Genomic DNA, 14,349 nt, shown 5'->3' with positions numbered 1-14,349 from the left:
TGAAAATCGGAAAAGTTACCTCATCTCATTATCCCTAGCTGCTTTATCCTGTTTTACAGGGTAGCAGGCAAGCTGGAGCCTATCCCAGCTGACTACAGGCAAAAGGCGGGGTACACCCTAGACAAGTCACCAGGTCATCACAAGGCTGACACATAGACACAGACAACCATTCACACTCACATTCACACCTACGGTCAATTTAGAGTCACCAGTTAACCTAACCTGCATGTCTTTGGACTGTGGGGGAAACCGGAGCACCCGGAGGAAACCCACGCGGACACGGGGAGAACATGCAAACTCCACACAGAAAGGCCCTCGCCGGCCACGGGGCTCGAACCCGGACCTTGTTGCTGTGAGGCGACAGCGCTAACCACTACACCACCATGCCGCCGGAAAAGTTACCTGAATAGGTATAAAACACTTTCATACTTTTATCAGTGAATCTCTTAAACTCAGGACATAAGGGGATGTGAAATAAAAGGCTGTGTTGCATGTACTTGATCGTACTCATATCTGCACTTACGTTGTCCACTCCATGTCTGGATTCATGCGGCAGCTTTTACATCCAAGACAAATTTCAAAAGGACAAATAAAGTAATCTTGAATCTTCCCAGAAGACTGGAGGTTATTATAACAGCAAAGGAGGACCACATCTGTTTTCATGCCCATAGTTTAAGAATGGGATGCACAGCAAACACACACACGAATGAAATGGTAAGGTGTCCACATATTTTTGGCCATACAGTAGTGCATAATTACTTTCACACATTGTTTTTATTGATGGTTCTCCAAACATAAAACGACGTTTCCTAAACATAAACATTTGAAATATCACTAGAACAAATTAAGACCGTGTCATCTGGACTGACTAAATTTGGTCACGTGACACGCCCTTACGCCTGATTGGCTGTCGGAAGAGGAAGTGCGTGTCACGTGATGCCTGAGCTTGTTGACTGAGAATCAGCTGATCCTATGCGGGGCGGCTCATTCATTCACTCACGGTTTTTGGCTCTAGTGTGTTTTATTTGTAGAAATCGAAGGGGGAAGAAGAGGTCTGGAGATCTAATCTGCATTTGCAAGAAATTGAAACCTTTTCAGACAGCAGTCATGGCGCTCAGTGACGCAGACGTCCAGAAACAGGTAATGATGGGATTATAGAGGGAGGTGTGACGTCATCAAACCCCTTCATATTACTGCAGTGAATATGGCGTTCATTACATAAGCTTCATGGTGTTGCTTAATGACCGAGTACAGATGTGAGCAGATATAACCTTCAAAACTGGTATAGGGAAGGACACCGCCATTACTTGTGTGTGTGTACAGCTATAATGAAGATAGCAGTCCTTTTCAATATCTTCAGTTTAAAAAAAAAAATCGCAGAATGAATGAATGAATGAATTGGACTAAAACGTTACAGGTATTTAGCAGATGCTCTTGTTCAGAGTGTACAACACATGTGGAGCAGTTGGGGGTTAGGTGCCTTGTTGAAGGGCATTTCAGCCATTCCTGCTGGTCCAAGGAATCGAACCTGCAACGTTTTGGTCCCAAAGCTGCTTCTCTAACTGTTAGGCCATGCCTTCCCCATTAAAAAAAAAAATGTTTAATAAACACCAGAGTGATAGACTTGGTTAATTAATCACTTGTCTATCCTGCTTATCTGTTGTGGCTCCATTGAGCCAATCCTAGCTGACTTTGGCTGAGTTTACCCTGGACAGGTCACCAGTTGGGGCGGCATGGTGGTGTAGTGGTTAGCGCTGTCGCCTCACAGCAAGAAGGTCCTGGGTTCGAGCCCCGGGGCTGTGTGGAGTTTGCATGTTCTCCCCGTGTCCGCGTGGGTTTCCTCCGGGTGCTCCGGTTTCCCCCACAGTCCAAAGACATGCAGGTTAGGTTAACTGGTGACTCTAAATTGACCGTGGGTGTGAATGGTTGTCTGTGTCTATGTGTCAGCCCTGTGATGACCTGGCGACTTGTCCAGGGTGTACCCCACCTTTCGCCCGTGGTCAGCTGGGATAGGCTCCAGCTTGCCTGCGACCCTGTAGAAGGATAAAGCGGCTGGAGATAATGAGATGATGAGGATGAGGTCACCAGTTGATCACAGGGCTAACACAGAGAGACAGATGTCTGTTCACACTCGCAGGCAATTTATGGCCCTTTTCCACTACCCTTTTTCAGCTCGCTTCAGCTCACTTCAGCCCGACACGGCTCGCGTTTCGACTACCAAAAACCAGCACGACTCAGCTCGTTTCAGCCCTGCTTAGCCCCTAAAACTCGCAGCGTTTTGGAGTGGGGCTGAAGCGAGCCAAGCCGTGCCGAGTGAGGTTGGGGGCGTGAGCAGACACTCCCCTGTGCACTGATTGGTGAGGAGGAGTGTCCTCACATACCCACACACGCCCCGCGAGCGCGCTGGGATCTGTAAACACCGCAAACCCGGAAGGAGAAGAATTACGAATTACGAGAATTTCTGAAGCCTTATGCGCCTCGCCTCATCTATACGCTCTTGCCAGTATCTGTCCGCGTTGTCGGTGACAACAAGCCACAGCACCAAGACCAGCAACACTAACGACTCCATGTCCTCCATGTTTATTGTTTACTATCCGGGTCGTGAGACTACCGCTTAAAAGCTCACTGAATCAGTGACATACAGAGCATCGTGGACGAGTTCGCGGAGCGCAAGGCTCGTCGTATGCCCTTCAAATAATGCGCGCAGTAGGCTATTGATGTTTTATTATGAGCCATGTACAGTATGTCGCCTAATGTTTTTTTGTTTCTGAGTTACATGTTCGTTTGAAGGACTTAATGTACAAAATAACATAGTTGTACCCCGTAGTGTTGAAATTGGTAAACACAGTGCATTCAGTGAGGTTTGCACCGCCCTCCTTTTATTTCTGACTCTTCCTGTCACCGTTGCAACCTCTGAGCGCTCATTCGTATGCCCTTCAAATAATGTGCGCAGTATAGGCTATTGATGTTTTATTATGAGCCATGTACAGTATCCTAATGTTTTTTGTTTCTGAGTTACATGTTCGTTTGAAGGACTTGATGTACTAAATAACATATAGTTGCACCCGGTAGTGTTGAAATTGGTAAACACCGCAGTTGCGGACATTTTGTAGCCTAAAATGATGTTATGATAAGCTTTAATAAAGGGCCCGGTCATTTGCCCCGCCCCCGGCCCGGCTCTGACTTGTTCCGCCACTGTCACTGATGTCACTGTTTGCGCTGCTTAACGACATCACGTGACGTCCACCCATTTTCACTAACTCCACCCAATGTGTCCACCCACTTCCAGCCAGCACGGTTCAGCGCGGTTGTAGTCGAAATGCAACTCCAACAGCCCCGCTCAGCTCGACTCGGCACGGCACGGCACGGCTCAGCCGCGTTTGTAGTGGAAAAGCGGCATTAGAGTAGCCTGCTGACCAAATCCGCATGTCTTTGGCTTATGAGAGGAAATCAGAGCACCCAGAGGAAACCCAGTTGGTTGCGAGGTTTAAATCTAGATCCTTCTTGCTGTGAGGTGACCGTGCCAACCACTGTGCTACCCTGATATACCTAGTTCTATATTAAAATGAGACCATGTTAAGTCACTGACACACACAAACTATTCTGGTTTTCTGTCCTATGAAATCCTGGTGTATTTGTCTTTCTCAGTCTTAATCAAGCAGTATTTTTAACAACGCCTTTTTTTAATCACACTCAGACTTTACATCATAATTACTTGATCAGTCATCACACCAGTTGGATGACTTTGATTTTAACATCTTGCTATTTTATTTCTCTCTTTCTCCTTATCTGTAGATTAAGCACATGATGGCTTTCATTGAGCAGGAGGCAAATGAAAAAGCAGAGGAAATTGATGCCAAGGTAAACATCTATGATGGCCTCTTAATGTGAAACATGCTTCATATACTTAAATGTTTCATCATGATACTAGTATTCTTTTTGGCCTATTTTTTGACATTTCCAAACTCAAACTGCTAGTCACTAAATTCTAAGCTTCAACCAGTTTAGTACTAGTTAACTCCATAGCTTGATGGTAAGTCCTCCTCCACAGGCAGAAGAAGAGTTTAACATTGAGAAAGGTCGCCTGGTGCAGACTCAGAGACTGAAGATCATGGAGTACTATGAAAAGAAGGAAAAACAGATTGAGCAGCAGAAGAAAATGTGAGTCATGTCCTGCGGAAAGACGTGCCTGGTTAAGTCCAGGATTAAACTGGAAATGTTTCACTCAGGTGTTTTTGTGCTTGTAAGAGTCATGCTGCTCCGTGTATTGTGTATCGCTTTCACTCTTTCTTCTTGTTCCACAGTCAGATGTCGAATTTAATGAACCAGGCCAGGTTGAAGGTGCTGATGGCTCGTGACGACATGATTTCGGTTGGTAATGCCCCCCACCAAAAAAAAAAAAAAAAGGACGATTCGGACACAACGAAGGCTAGTGTGCATATACTACTGTGTATCTCTTTGTAACGTTGTTATTGTATTTGTGTAGGACATGCTAAATGATGCACGTCATAGGCTGGCTAATGTCGCCAGAGATCCAACCAGATACTCAGCCCTGATGGATGGACTGGTGCTACAGGTAATACTCCTGCACTGCCAATCCCAATATATCTGGAATACTTTGTACTGGGTGTACTTTGTGTGTATCTGTATTAAATAGCACAAAGATACAGATATGTTTTCTTTATTTCTACCATAACAGTGGAATTTTCCTAATGGGATCAGTGATGTATCGGTCTGCCTCTATGGCATGCTTTTGGTGACAGTGGAGAAGAACTGAGCTTTAAACTAAAGTTAATTTATTTAATTTAATAATTTTGTCAAAGGATCTAACTAGCATAAGATTTTGATGCATTTTTGTTCCTGTGTTAAATTTACAAGGATTATCACAAGAACATTTTACTGACTTTTTTCGTGTTTTTCAGGGTTTTTATCAACTACTTGAACCCAAAGTGACAATCCGGTGCCGTAAGCAGGACATGGCCTTGGTGCAGGTTAGTTTTAATGCTGCGTTCCATTTACCTCGGAAGTCAGAGGTGGGAATGACGTCAACCCCGGGTTGAATGTGTTCTAGCACAAGAAGTTGTAAAATCAATACCGGCAATTAGCAGTACCAGTTAATGACAAACATTATGTAGTATTTTGTGCTTACAAACACTGCAGCAACATGTCCATATATAGAAGTTTGACATTATTGTGACTGTAGGTACGACTGATTTAATGAAACATGCAAGACAGAAGTGCTAATAAATAGTATGTTACTACAGCTTTCACTACTGTTGATGCACAGATCAGCCATCTTGGATTTTTAAGTCGGGGTTGGTAACATTCCTCTAACTTTCTGACTCAGAAATCCCAACTTCCCAGTACAAATGAAATGCACCATAACTTCATGAGCCTTCTCCACAGGGTAATTAAGTTTAACTCCTAAGGTGCTGCAGTAAAACATCACGTCTGTCTCTTTAACGTTAGGCTGCCGTGCAGAAGAACATCCCCATCTACAAAGCAGCTGTGAAGAACAACCTTGAAGTGAGGGTTGACCAAGACAATTTCCTCCCTCCAGATATGTGTGTATCCACCATTCAGAGGAAATCATTTCTGTACTCGGAATCTGAAGCAGCCTGTGTAAACCGAGTGTGTTGTCTTTTTGTCTCCTTGTAGCTCGGGTGGGATTGAGCTCTACAATGCAGATGGGAAGATTAAGGTATCTAACACACTGGAGAGCAGGCTGGACCTTTTGGCACAGCAGGTAACGTATGATGAAGGGTTAAACTGTATCAGGGAAATGCTATGATGGCGTCAATCAGCAACAGTGAGAGGATTTTTAAATCCCAGCAGCTTAATGATGAAAGCTTATATCCTGCACGGAATGAATGGTTGGTGTGGTTAAGGATTTCAGGAAGAGATTTTGTTACAGCTGGGAGTCTGTGCTATTTAAACCACAAGCTCTTTTAACCCTGAGGTCATCATTAAAAATGATACCTGAATAATTCTTATATATATATATATATATATATATATATATATATATATATATATATATACACACACACACACACACACACAGTGGTGCTTGAAAGTTTGTGAACCCTTTAGAATTTTCTATATTTCTGCATAAATATGACCCAAAACATCAGATTTTCACACAAGTCCGAAAAGTAGATAAAGAGAGCCCATTTAAACAAATGAGACAAAAATATTATTTGATCATTTATTCATTGAGGAAAATGATCCAATATTTGAGTGGCAAAAGTATGTGAAACTCTGGGATTAGCAGTTCATTTGAAGGTGAAATTAGTTAGCTGTTTTCAATCAATGGGATGACAATCAGGTGTGAGTGGACACCCTGTTTTATTTAAAGAACAGGGATCTATCAAAGTCTGATCTTCACAACACGTGTTTGTGGAAGGGTATCATGGCATGAACAAAGGAGATTTCTGAGTACCTCAGAAAAAGCATTGTTGATGCTCATCAGGCTGGACAAGGTTACAAAACCATCTCTAAAGAGTTTGGACTCCACCAATCCACAGTCAGACAAATTGTGTACACATGGAGGAAATTCAAGACCATTGTTACCCTCCACAGGAGTGGTCTACCAACAAAGATCACTCCAAGCGCAAAGAATATAATAGTCGGCAAGGTCACAAAGGACCCCAGGGTAACTTCTAAGCAACTGAAGGCCTCTCTCACATTGGCTAATGTTAATGTTCATGAGTCCCCCATCAGGAGAACACTGAACAACAATGGTGTGCATGGCAGGGTTGCAAGGAGAAAGCCACTGCTCTCCAAAAAGAACATTGCTGCTCGTCTGCAGTTTGCTAAAGATCACATGGACAAGCCAGAAGGCTATTGGAAAAATGTTTTGTGGATGGATGAGACTAAAATAGAACTTTTGGTTTAAATGAGAAGCGTTATGTTTGGAGAAAGGAAAACACTGCATTCCAGCATAAGAAGCTTATCCCATCTGTGAAACATGGTGGTGGTAGTATCATGGTTTGGACCTGTTTTGCTGAATCTGGGTCAGGACAGCTTGACATTGTTGATGGAACAATGAATTCTGAATTATACCTGCGAATTCTAAAGGAAAATGTCAGGACATCTGTCCATGAACTGAATCTCAAGAGAAGGTGGGTCATGCAGCAAGACAACGACCCAAAGCACACAAGTCGTTCTACCAAAGAATGGTTAAAGAAGAATAAAGTTAATGTTTTGGAATGGCCAAGTCAAAGTCCTGACCTTAATCCAATCGAAATGTTGTGGAAGGACCTGAAGCCACCAGTTCATGTGAGGAAACCCGCCAACATCCCAGAGTTGAAGCTGTTCTGTACGGAGGAATGGGCTAAAATTCCTCCAAGCCGGTGTGCAGGACTGATCAACAGTTACTAGTAGGGCTGTAACGATACACCCAACTCACGATTCGATTCGTATCGCGATTTTTGACCCACGATTCGATACGCCCACGATTTTTTTTTTTAAATGTTTTTTTAAAGTAGTAAATTTGACTTAACATTTACTTACTTACATTAACTATTTAATAACAAATAATTCAGACCACTGCAGAGAATGAGTAATATGTATGCAAAAATGAACAAATGTATATCCAAAGATTGTTTTATTTCTCAAAATAATACTGTTGAGCCGGAAGCTCTGTTTTTTTCGGTTCTGAAAAAGTCATTTTTCCAAATCGTGTAAATCCGTTAAGATTTTTTTTTGGGGTGGCTTTCTCACTGTCTCACTCTCATAGGGCCAATGATTTTCCAACCCCGATTCCAAAAAAGTTGGGACAGAGTACGAATTGTAAATAAAAACGGAATGCAATAATTTACAAATCTCAAAAACTGATATTGTATTTGCAATAGAACATAGACAACATATCAAATGTCGAAAGTGAGACATTTTGAAATTTCATGCCAAATATTGGCTCATTTGAAATTTCATGACAGCAACACATCTCAAAGTTGGGACAGGGGCAATAAGAGGCTGGAAAAGTTAAAGGTACAAAAAAGGAACAGCTGGAGGACCAAATTGCAACTCATTAGGTCAATTGGCAATAGGTCATTAACATGACTGGGTATAAAAAGAGCGTCTTGGAGTGGCAGCGGCTCTCAGAAGTAAAGATGGGAAGAGGATCACCAATCCCCCTAATTCTGCGCTGACAAATAGTGGAGCAATATCAGAAAGGAGTTCGACAGTGTAAAATTGCAGAGTTTGAACATATCATCATCTACAGTGCATAATATCACCAAAAGATTCAGAGAATCTGGAAGAATCTCTGTGCGTAAGGGTCAAGGCCGGAAAACCATACTGGGTGCCCGTGATCTTCGGGCCCTTAGACGGCACTGCATCACATACAGGCATGCTTCTGTATTGGAAATCACAAAATGGGCTCACGAATAATTCCAGAGAACATTATCTGTGAACACAGTTTACCGTGCCATCCGCCGTTGCCAGCTAAAACTCTATAGTTCAAAGAAGAAGCCGTATCTAAACATGATCCAGAAGCGCAGACGTCTTCTCTGGGCCAAGGCTCATTTAAAATGGACTGTGGCAAAGTGGAAAACTGTTCTGTGGTCAGACGAATCAAAATTTGAAGTTCTCTATGGAAATCAGGGACGCCGTGTCATTCGGACTAAAGAGGAGAAGGACGACCCGAGTTGTTATCAGCGCTCAGTTCAGAAGCCTGCATCTCTGATGGTATGGGGTTGCATTAGTGCTTGTGGCATGGGCAGCTTACACATCTGGAAAGACACCATCAATGCTGAAAGGTATATCCAGGTTCTAGAGCAACATATGCTCCCATCCAGATGACATCTCTTTCAGGGAAGACCTTGCATTTTCCAACATGACAATGCCAAACCACATACTGCATCAATTACAGCATCATGGCTGCGTAGAAGAAGGGTCCGGGTACTGAACTGGCCAGCCTGCAGTCCAGATCTTTCACCCATAGAAAACATTTGGCGCATCATAAAACGGAAGATATGACAAAAAAGACCTAAGACAGTTGAGCAACTAGAATCTTACATTCGACAAGAATGGGTTAACATTCCTATCCCTAAACTTGAGCAACTTGTCTCCTCAGTCCCCAGACGTTTACAGACTGTTGTAAAGAGAAAAGGGGATGTCTCACAGTGGTAAACATGGCCTTGTCCCAACTTTTTTGAGATGTGGTGTTGTCATGAAATTTAAAATCACCTAATTTTTCTCTTTAAATGATGCATTTTCTCAGTTTAAACATTTGATATGTCATCTATGTTCTATTCTGAATAAAATATGGAATTTTGAAACTTCCACATCATTGCATTCCATTTTTATTTACAATTTGTACTTTGTCCCAACTTTTTTGGAATCGGGGTTGTCTGTGATCGCGGAAAACAGATGGAAATTGCGGAATTTTTATGGTGAAACATTGTTCGTGTGTCAAAATGTAACTGCCGCAGAAGGCTTCCGCCCAGGCAGACATGCCTTCAGTGTTGCCAGATATTGCTAACGTTTTCCACCCCAAAATATGTTCAAAACCAGCCAAAAAGCACCTAAACCTGCCCAATCTGGCAACACTGCATGCCTTTCCGGTCAAGTGATTGTGATTGGCTTGTGGCACACCTAGCCAGCCAATGAGCTGCTTCTTTACAGATTCGCTCCCCGCGTCGCAACCAGAATGGCGACCGCTTAAAGGAGTACGCCACCCCCAAGTGAAATTGAGTCAGTCCCTGCAGTCCCTAGAGTTGGATGAGTGAGCCAAAGCGTTTTGTAGCTGACCCAGCCATTGTCCTGATCTGGAAACGTCCCGGTTAGCTTTAGCTTAGCGTAGTCGCTGTAATCCGGTGTCTCCAGATAGCATTGTCATTGCAAAAGTGAATCAAATAAGATTTTTTTATAATTATTTCTCATGACCTGTACATTCACATCGAGTACACATATCAGTGCAAATTAACACGAAGGGATTTACTAGACCAATTTATATCTGGAACTATTTTCGGCCACAGCACAGGCAAAGCACTGCTGCAGGCGCAAAGACACCATGCAGCACCACAACTTCCGTCAATACACCAGTGTTACCAGGGAAACCAGGGTTTTCAGGTGCTGCGTGGTGTCTTTGCGCCTGCAGCGGTGCTTTGCCTGTGCTGTGGCCGAAAATAGTTCCAGATATAAATTGGTCTAGTAAATCCCTTCGTGTTAATTTGCACTGATATGTGTACTCGATGTGAATGTACAGGTCATGAGAAATAATTATAAAAAATCTTATTTGATTCACTTTTGCAACGACAATGCTATCTGGAGACACCGGATTACAGCGACTAAGCTAAAGCTAACCGGGACGTTTCCAGATCAGGACAATGGCTGGGTCGGCTACAAAACGCTTTGGCTCACTCATCCAACTCTAGTGACTGCAGGGACTGACTCAATTTCACTTGGGGGTGGCGTATTCCTTTAAAAGAAATGAATGCTCTGCCAGTGGCGAGTGTGGACGTTGCGTGACTCGCAGAAGATTGTCGCAGGTTGGCAAAAAAACGACTTACTAATAGATATAAAAAAATAAAAGTAATTTAAGTAAGTTTAAAATGTAATTTAAATAAAAAGTAAAGTATTCATAAATTGAAGTTTGGAAGCGCCTCTGTTTTTGGGCTGAGAAGTTTGAAAGGGTGTACCGCGATTCTGCCTTCTTGTATCGCGATACGGATCGTGGCTCTGCGTATCGCGATTTCGATACGCATATTGTTACAGCCCTAGTTACTAGAAATGTCTAGTTGCAGTTATTGCTGCACAAGGGGGTCACACCAGATTCTGAAAGCAAAGGTTCACTTACTTTTGACACTTATGTAATATTGGCTCATTTTCCTCAATAAATAAATAAGTATAATATTTTTCTCTCATTTGTTTAACTGGGTTCTCTTTATCTACTTTTAGGAATTGTGTGAAATTCTGTTGATGTTTTTAGGTCATTTATGCAGAAATATAGAAAATTCTAAAGGGTTCACAAACTTTCAAACACCACTGTGTGTGTGTGTACACACACACACACACACACACAGGTAGTCGTCGACTTAGGACTGCGTTTTGTTACGACTGACCGGTTGTAAGTCGGCCTATGTTAAATGAACATAAGTATATTGTGATGTGTAATGATATTGTAATCATCTTAAAGTCTTTATTTTATCAACATTTTCTTATTTCATTACCTTGGCTCATTATTTGGTTTAAGTCAAACACAGCGTACTCGGGGGGTGAAAGTAACTTTTATTTCTTGCCGGTATATTATTTTGAATCACAGTGCGCGCGTCGAAAAATATGCCTAATTATTTATTATTGTCTACTTATCAAGCATTCTTATCACTCAGTAGTACTAGTATAGTACTTTATCACACTATCACTCTTTCATCCACCTGTATCAGTTTTTGATTATAAATAAATTGCAAACATTTCAACAACACAATCGTTTTAATTAAATTTTTGTAGCTGAACAGTTGAAAACTAACTTTTCATTTTGGACATTAGACACAGAACAGTGTAACAGAACAGAAAAGTGAAAGTTACTTTGATTACCAGCTGCGCACGTTATAGTACAAGATCTGGTTAAGCCGTACGCGCGCTGTAGCTTGCTCGTTGTTTGTCCAGCGAAACACTGCACACAAGAGAAGAGGCTGGATGCAGTGTTGCCAGATTGGGTGGTTATAAGTGCATTTTGATGGATTTTGAACATATTTTGGGCTGGAAACTGTCAGCAGTATCTGGCAACACTGGCTGGGCGCTGCCGGGAGCTGGGGTGGAAACTGTCGTACGCTCAGCTAGGAAACACTTGCCAGTCATAACCAGACGGAAAACTCCATAGAAACTAAATCCTTGACACAAAATCCATCTCAGATTTGCTATGATCTGGGTCAAGAATGTCAAATCAGTCGTCAGGAGACCTGGATGCATTGAAATATCAGTGCTGAATGTCAGTACATGTAGAGAAGTTCTGTTTCAATTCCTTTTCTTTCAGTTTCTCAAACATATCAGTTCACGATGTAAAGGTAAAACTCGAACATCAGTGACACGACTCAGCCCTGTGTGATGGTCTAGTACGTTTAGTTTAAGCGGAGAGATATACAAATCAGGTGCTAATGTTCCCAACCGAATATGAACTTTTTAAATGAGAAATCTGTTACTGTAAATGAACTACTTTTTTAATTCCAAGAGCAATACATGATATTTATATCTGATTTAAGTCAAGTCGGCTTTATATAGCGCATTTTAAAAGGCAAAGCGTCGACCAATCAGTAGAAAATTAACGCAACGTGAACTAAACATATAACACCACAATTAAGAAATTAGATTAAATAAAGCAACAGAGAGACACCCAAAGACATCAGTAACAGGACAAAAATAAAGAGGTCGCTGGATAATGGAGGTCTTCCCATGAATCAGATTCCTTGGAGAATAAATACGGTTTCAGATTGGAGTTTTAAAAAATGTCTGTTTTAGGGGATAAACAAAGTAAACTATTCCACAATCTTGGAGCAGCAACAGAAAAGATTCTTCAGAGGAGAGCGTTCATCTGAGAGCGTGGAATGGTGAGAAGCTGCTGATTAGATCAGAAATTTCTGGAGGTGGAAAGGGGACAAAGCGGATCAGAGATGTAGCTTGGTGCTGAACCATGTAGAGCTTTTAAAAACTTAATAAAACCTTTCTGTATACTTTAACTGCATTTTTCTGATTGTAGTCATGTTTTTATGTGAATTCTCACTGTAACAGGTCATAACCCGGGTCTGTCTTTGACTGACTTTCTTTCTTTGGCTTAGATGATGCCTGAAATCAGAGTTGCCCTGTTTGGCGTGAATCAGAACCGCAAATTCATGGATTAATCATCATGGGATCCCAGGAGCATTCAGGACCATAACAGGAAAAAAAAACCCACCAGTGTTTTGTCTTTTTAATTTGGATGTAAAATATTGAATTAATGTGTCCAGTATTGTAGTATTTATCTTATGAATATGTATATGTTTGGTGTATTTTGTGACTTGTTACTGTTGGATTACTTATGTTTACAGTCGAGTCTGAATGGTTTCACTCTTGATGACTTGAATCCAAGTCTTAATGATACAGTGGGGAAAATAAGTAGTTGATGCACTGCCGATTTTGCAAGTTTTCCCACTTACAAAGAATGGAGAGGTCTGTAATTTTTATTGTAGGTACACTTCAACTGTGAGAGACAGAATCTAAGAAAAAATCCAGAAAATCACATTGTATGATTTTTTAAATAATTAATTTGCATTTTATTGCATGAAATAAGTATTTGATCACCAACCAACCAGCAAGAATTCTGGCTCTGAGACCTGTTAGTTTTTCTTTAAGAAGCCCTCCTATTCTCCACTCATTACCTGTATTAATTGCACCTGTTTGAACTCATTACCTGTATAAAAGACACCTGTCCACACAATCTGACTCCAACCTCTCCACCATGGGCAAGACCAAAGAGCTGTCTAAGGACACCAGGGACAAAATTGTAGACCTGCACAAGCCTGGGATGGGCTACAGGACAATAGGCAAGCAGCTTCAACTCAAGATGACTGTCAATCTCCCTTTGTCTGGGGCTCCATGCAAGATCTCACCTCGTAGGGTATCAATGATCATGAGAAAGGTGAGGGATCAGCCCAGAACTACACGGCAGGACCTGGTCAATGACCTGAAGAGAGCTGGGACCACAGTCTCAAAGATTACCATTAGTAACACACTATGCCATCATGGATTAAAATCCTGCAGCGCACGCAAGATCCCCCTGCTCAAGCCAGCACATGTCCAGGCCCATCTGAAGTTTGCCAATGACCATCTGGATGATCCAGAGGAGGCATGGGAGGAGGTCATGTGGTCAGATGAGACCAAAATAGAGCATTTTGGTATAAACTCCACTCACCGTGTTTGGAGGAAGAAGGATGAGTGCAACCCCAAGAACACCATCCCAACCGTGAAGCATGGGGGTGGAAACATCATACTTTGGGGGTGCTTTTCTGCAAAGGGGACAGGACGACTGCACTGTATTGAGGGGAGGATGGATGGGGTCATGTATTGTGAGATTTTTGGGCAACAACCTCCTTCCCTCAGTAAGAGCATTGAAGATGGGTCTGGAAAAGATCTGTATGGAGGAGTGGGGCAAAATCCCTGCTGCAGTGTGTACAAACCTGGTCAAGAACTCCAGGAAACGTCTGACCTCTGTAACAAAGGTTTCTGTACCGATTATTAAGTTCTGTTTTTCCATTGTATCAAATACTTTTCATGCAATAAAATGCACATTATTTAAAAATCATAATGTGATTTCCTGGATTTTTTTTTTAAGATTGTCTCTCACAGTTGAAGTGTACCTATGATAAAAAT

The 14,349-nt window shown here is 42.0% G+C and overlaps 1 protein-coding gene across 1 annotated transcript; it reads left to right on the top strand.

Moving 5' to 3' along the window:
* Nucleotides 1-937: 937 nt before the first annotated feature.
* Nucleotides 938-14,284, top strand: atp6v1e1b (ATPase H+ transporting V1 subunit E1b). The gene is made up of 9 exons (XM_060902851.1): nucleotides 938-1,140; nucleotides 3,796-3,861; nucleotides 4,052-4,161; nucleotides 4,305-4,371; nucleotides 4,487-4,576; nucleotides 4,923-4,991; nucleotides 5,470-5,564; nucleotides 5,659-5,746; nucleotides 12,780-14,284. The coding sequence occupies exons 1-9, from the start codon at nucleotides 973-975 to the stop codon at nucleotides 12,840-12,842; spliced, it is 816 nt and encodes a 271-aa protein (XP_060758834.1). The 5' UTR covers nucleotides 938-972; the 3' UTR covers nucleotides 12,843-14,284.
* Nucleotides 14,285-14,349: the final 65 nt, after the last annotated feature.

The sequence above is a fragment of the Neoarius graeffei genome, chromosome 21 (assembly GCF_027579695.1).
Source record: "Neoarius graeffei isolate fNeoGra1 chromosome 21, fNeoGra1.pri, whole genome shotgun sequence".
Taxonomy (NCBI): domain Eukaryota; kingdom Metazoa; phylum Chordata; class Actinopteri; order Siluriformes; family Ariidae; genus Neoarius; species Neoarius graeffei.
This window is presented reverse-complemented; position numbering and strand designations above follow the sequence as displayed.

Excerpts from the sequence above, each read along its gene's own strand:
- atp6v1e1b (XM_060902851.1), top strand. The coding sequence starts at position 973 with ATGCGGGGCGGCTCATTCATTCACTCACGGTTTTTGGCTCTAGTGTGT. Across the intron at positions 4,162-4,304 it reads ATTGAGCAGCAGAAGAAAAT|TCAGATGTCGAATTTAATGA; the intron begins GTGAGTCATGTC and ends CTTGTTCCACAG. Across the intron at positions 4,992-5,469 it reads AGGACATGGCCTTGGTGCAG|GCTGCCGTGCAGAAGAACAT; the intron begins GTTAGTTTTAAT and ends CTTTAACGTTAG.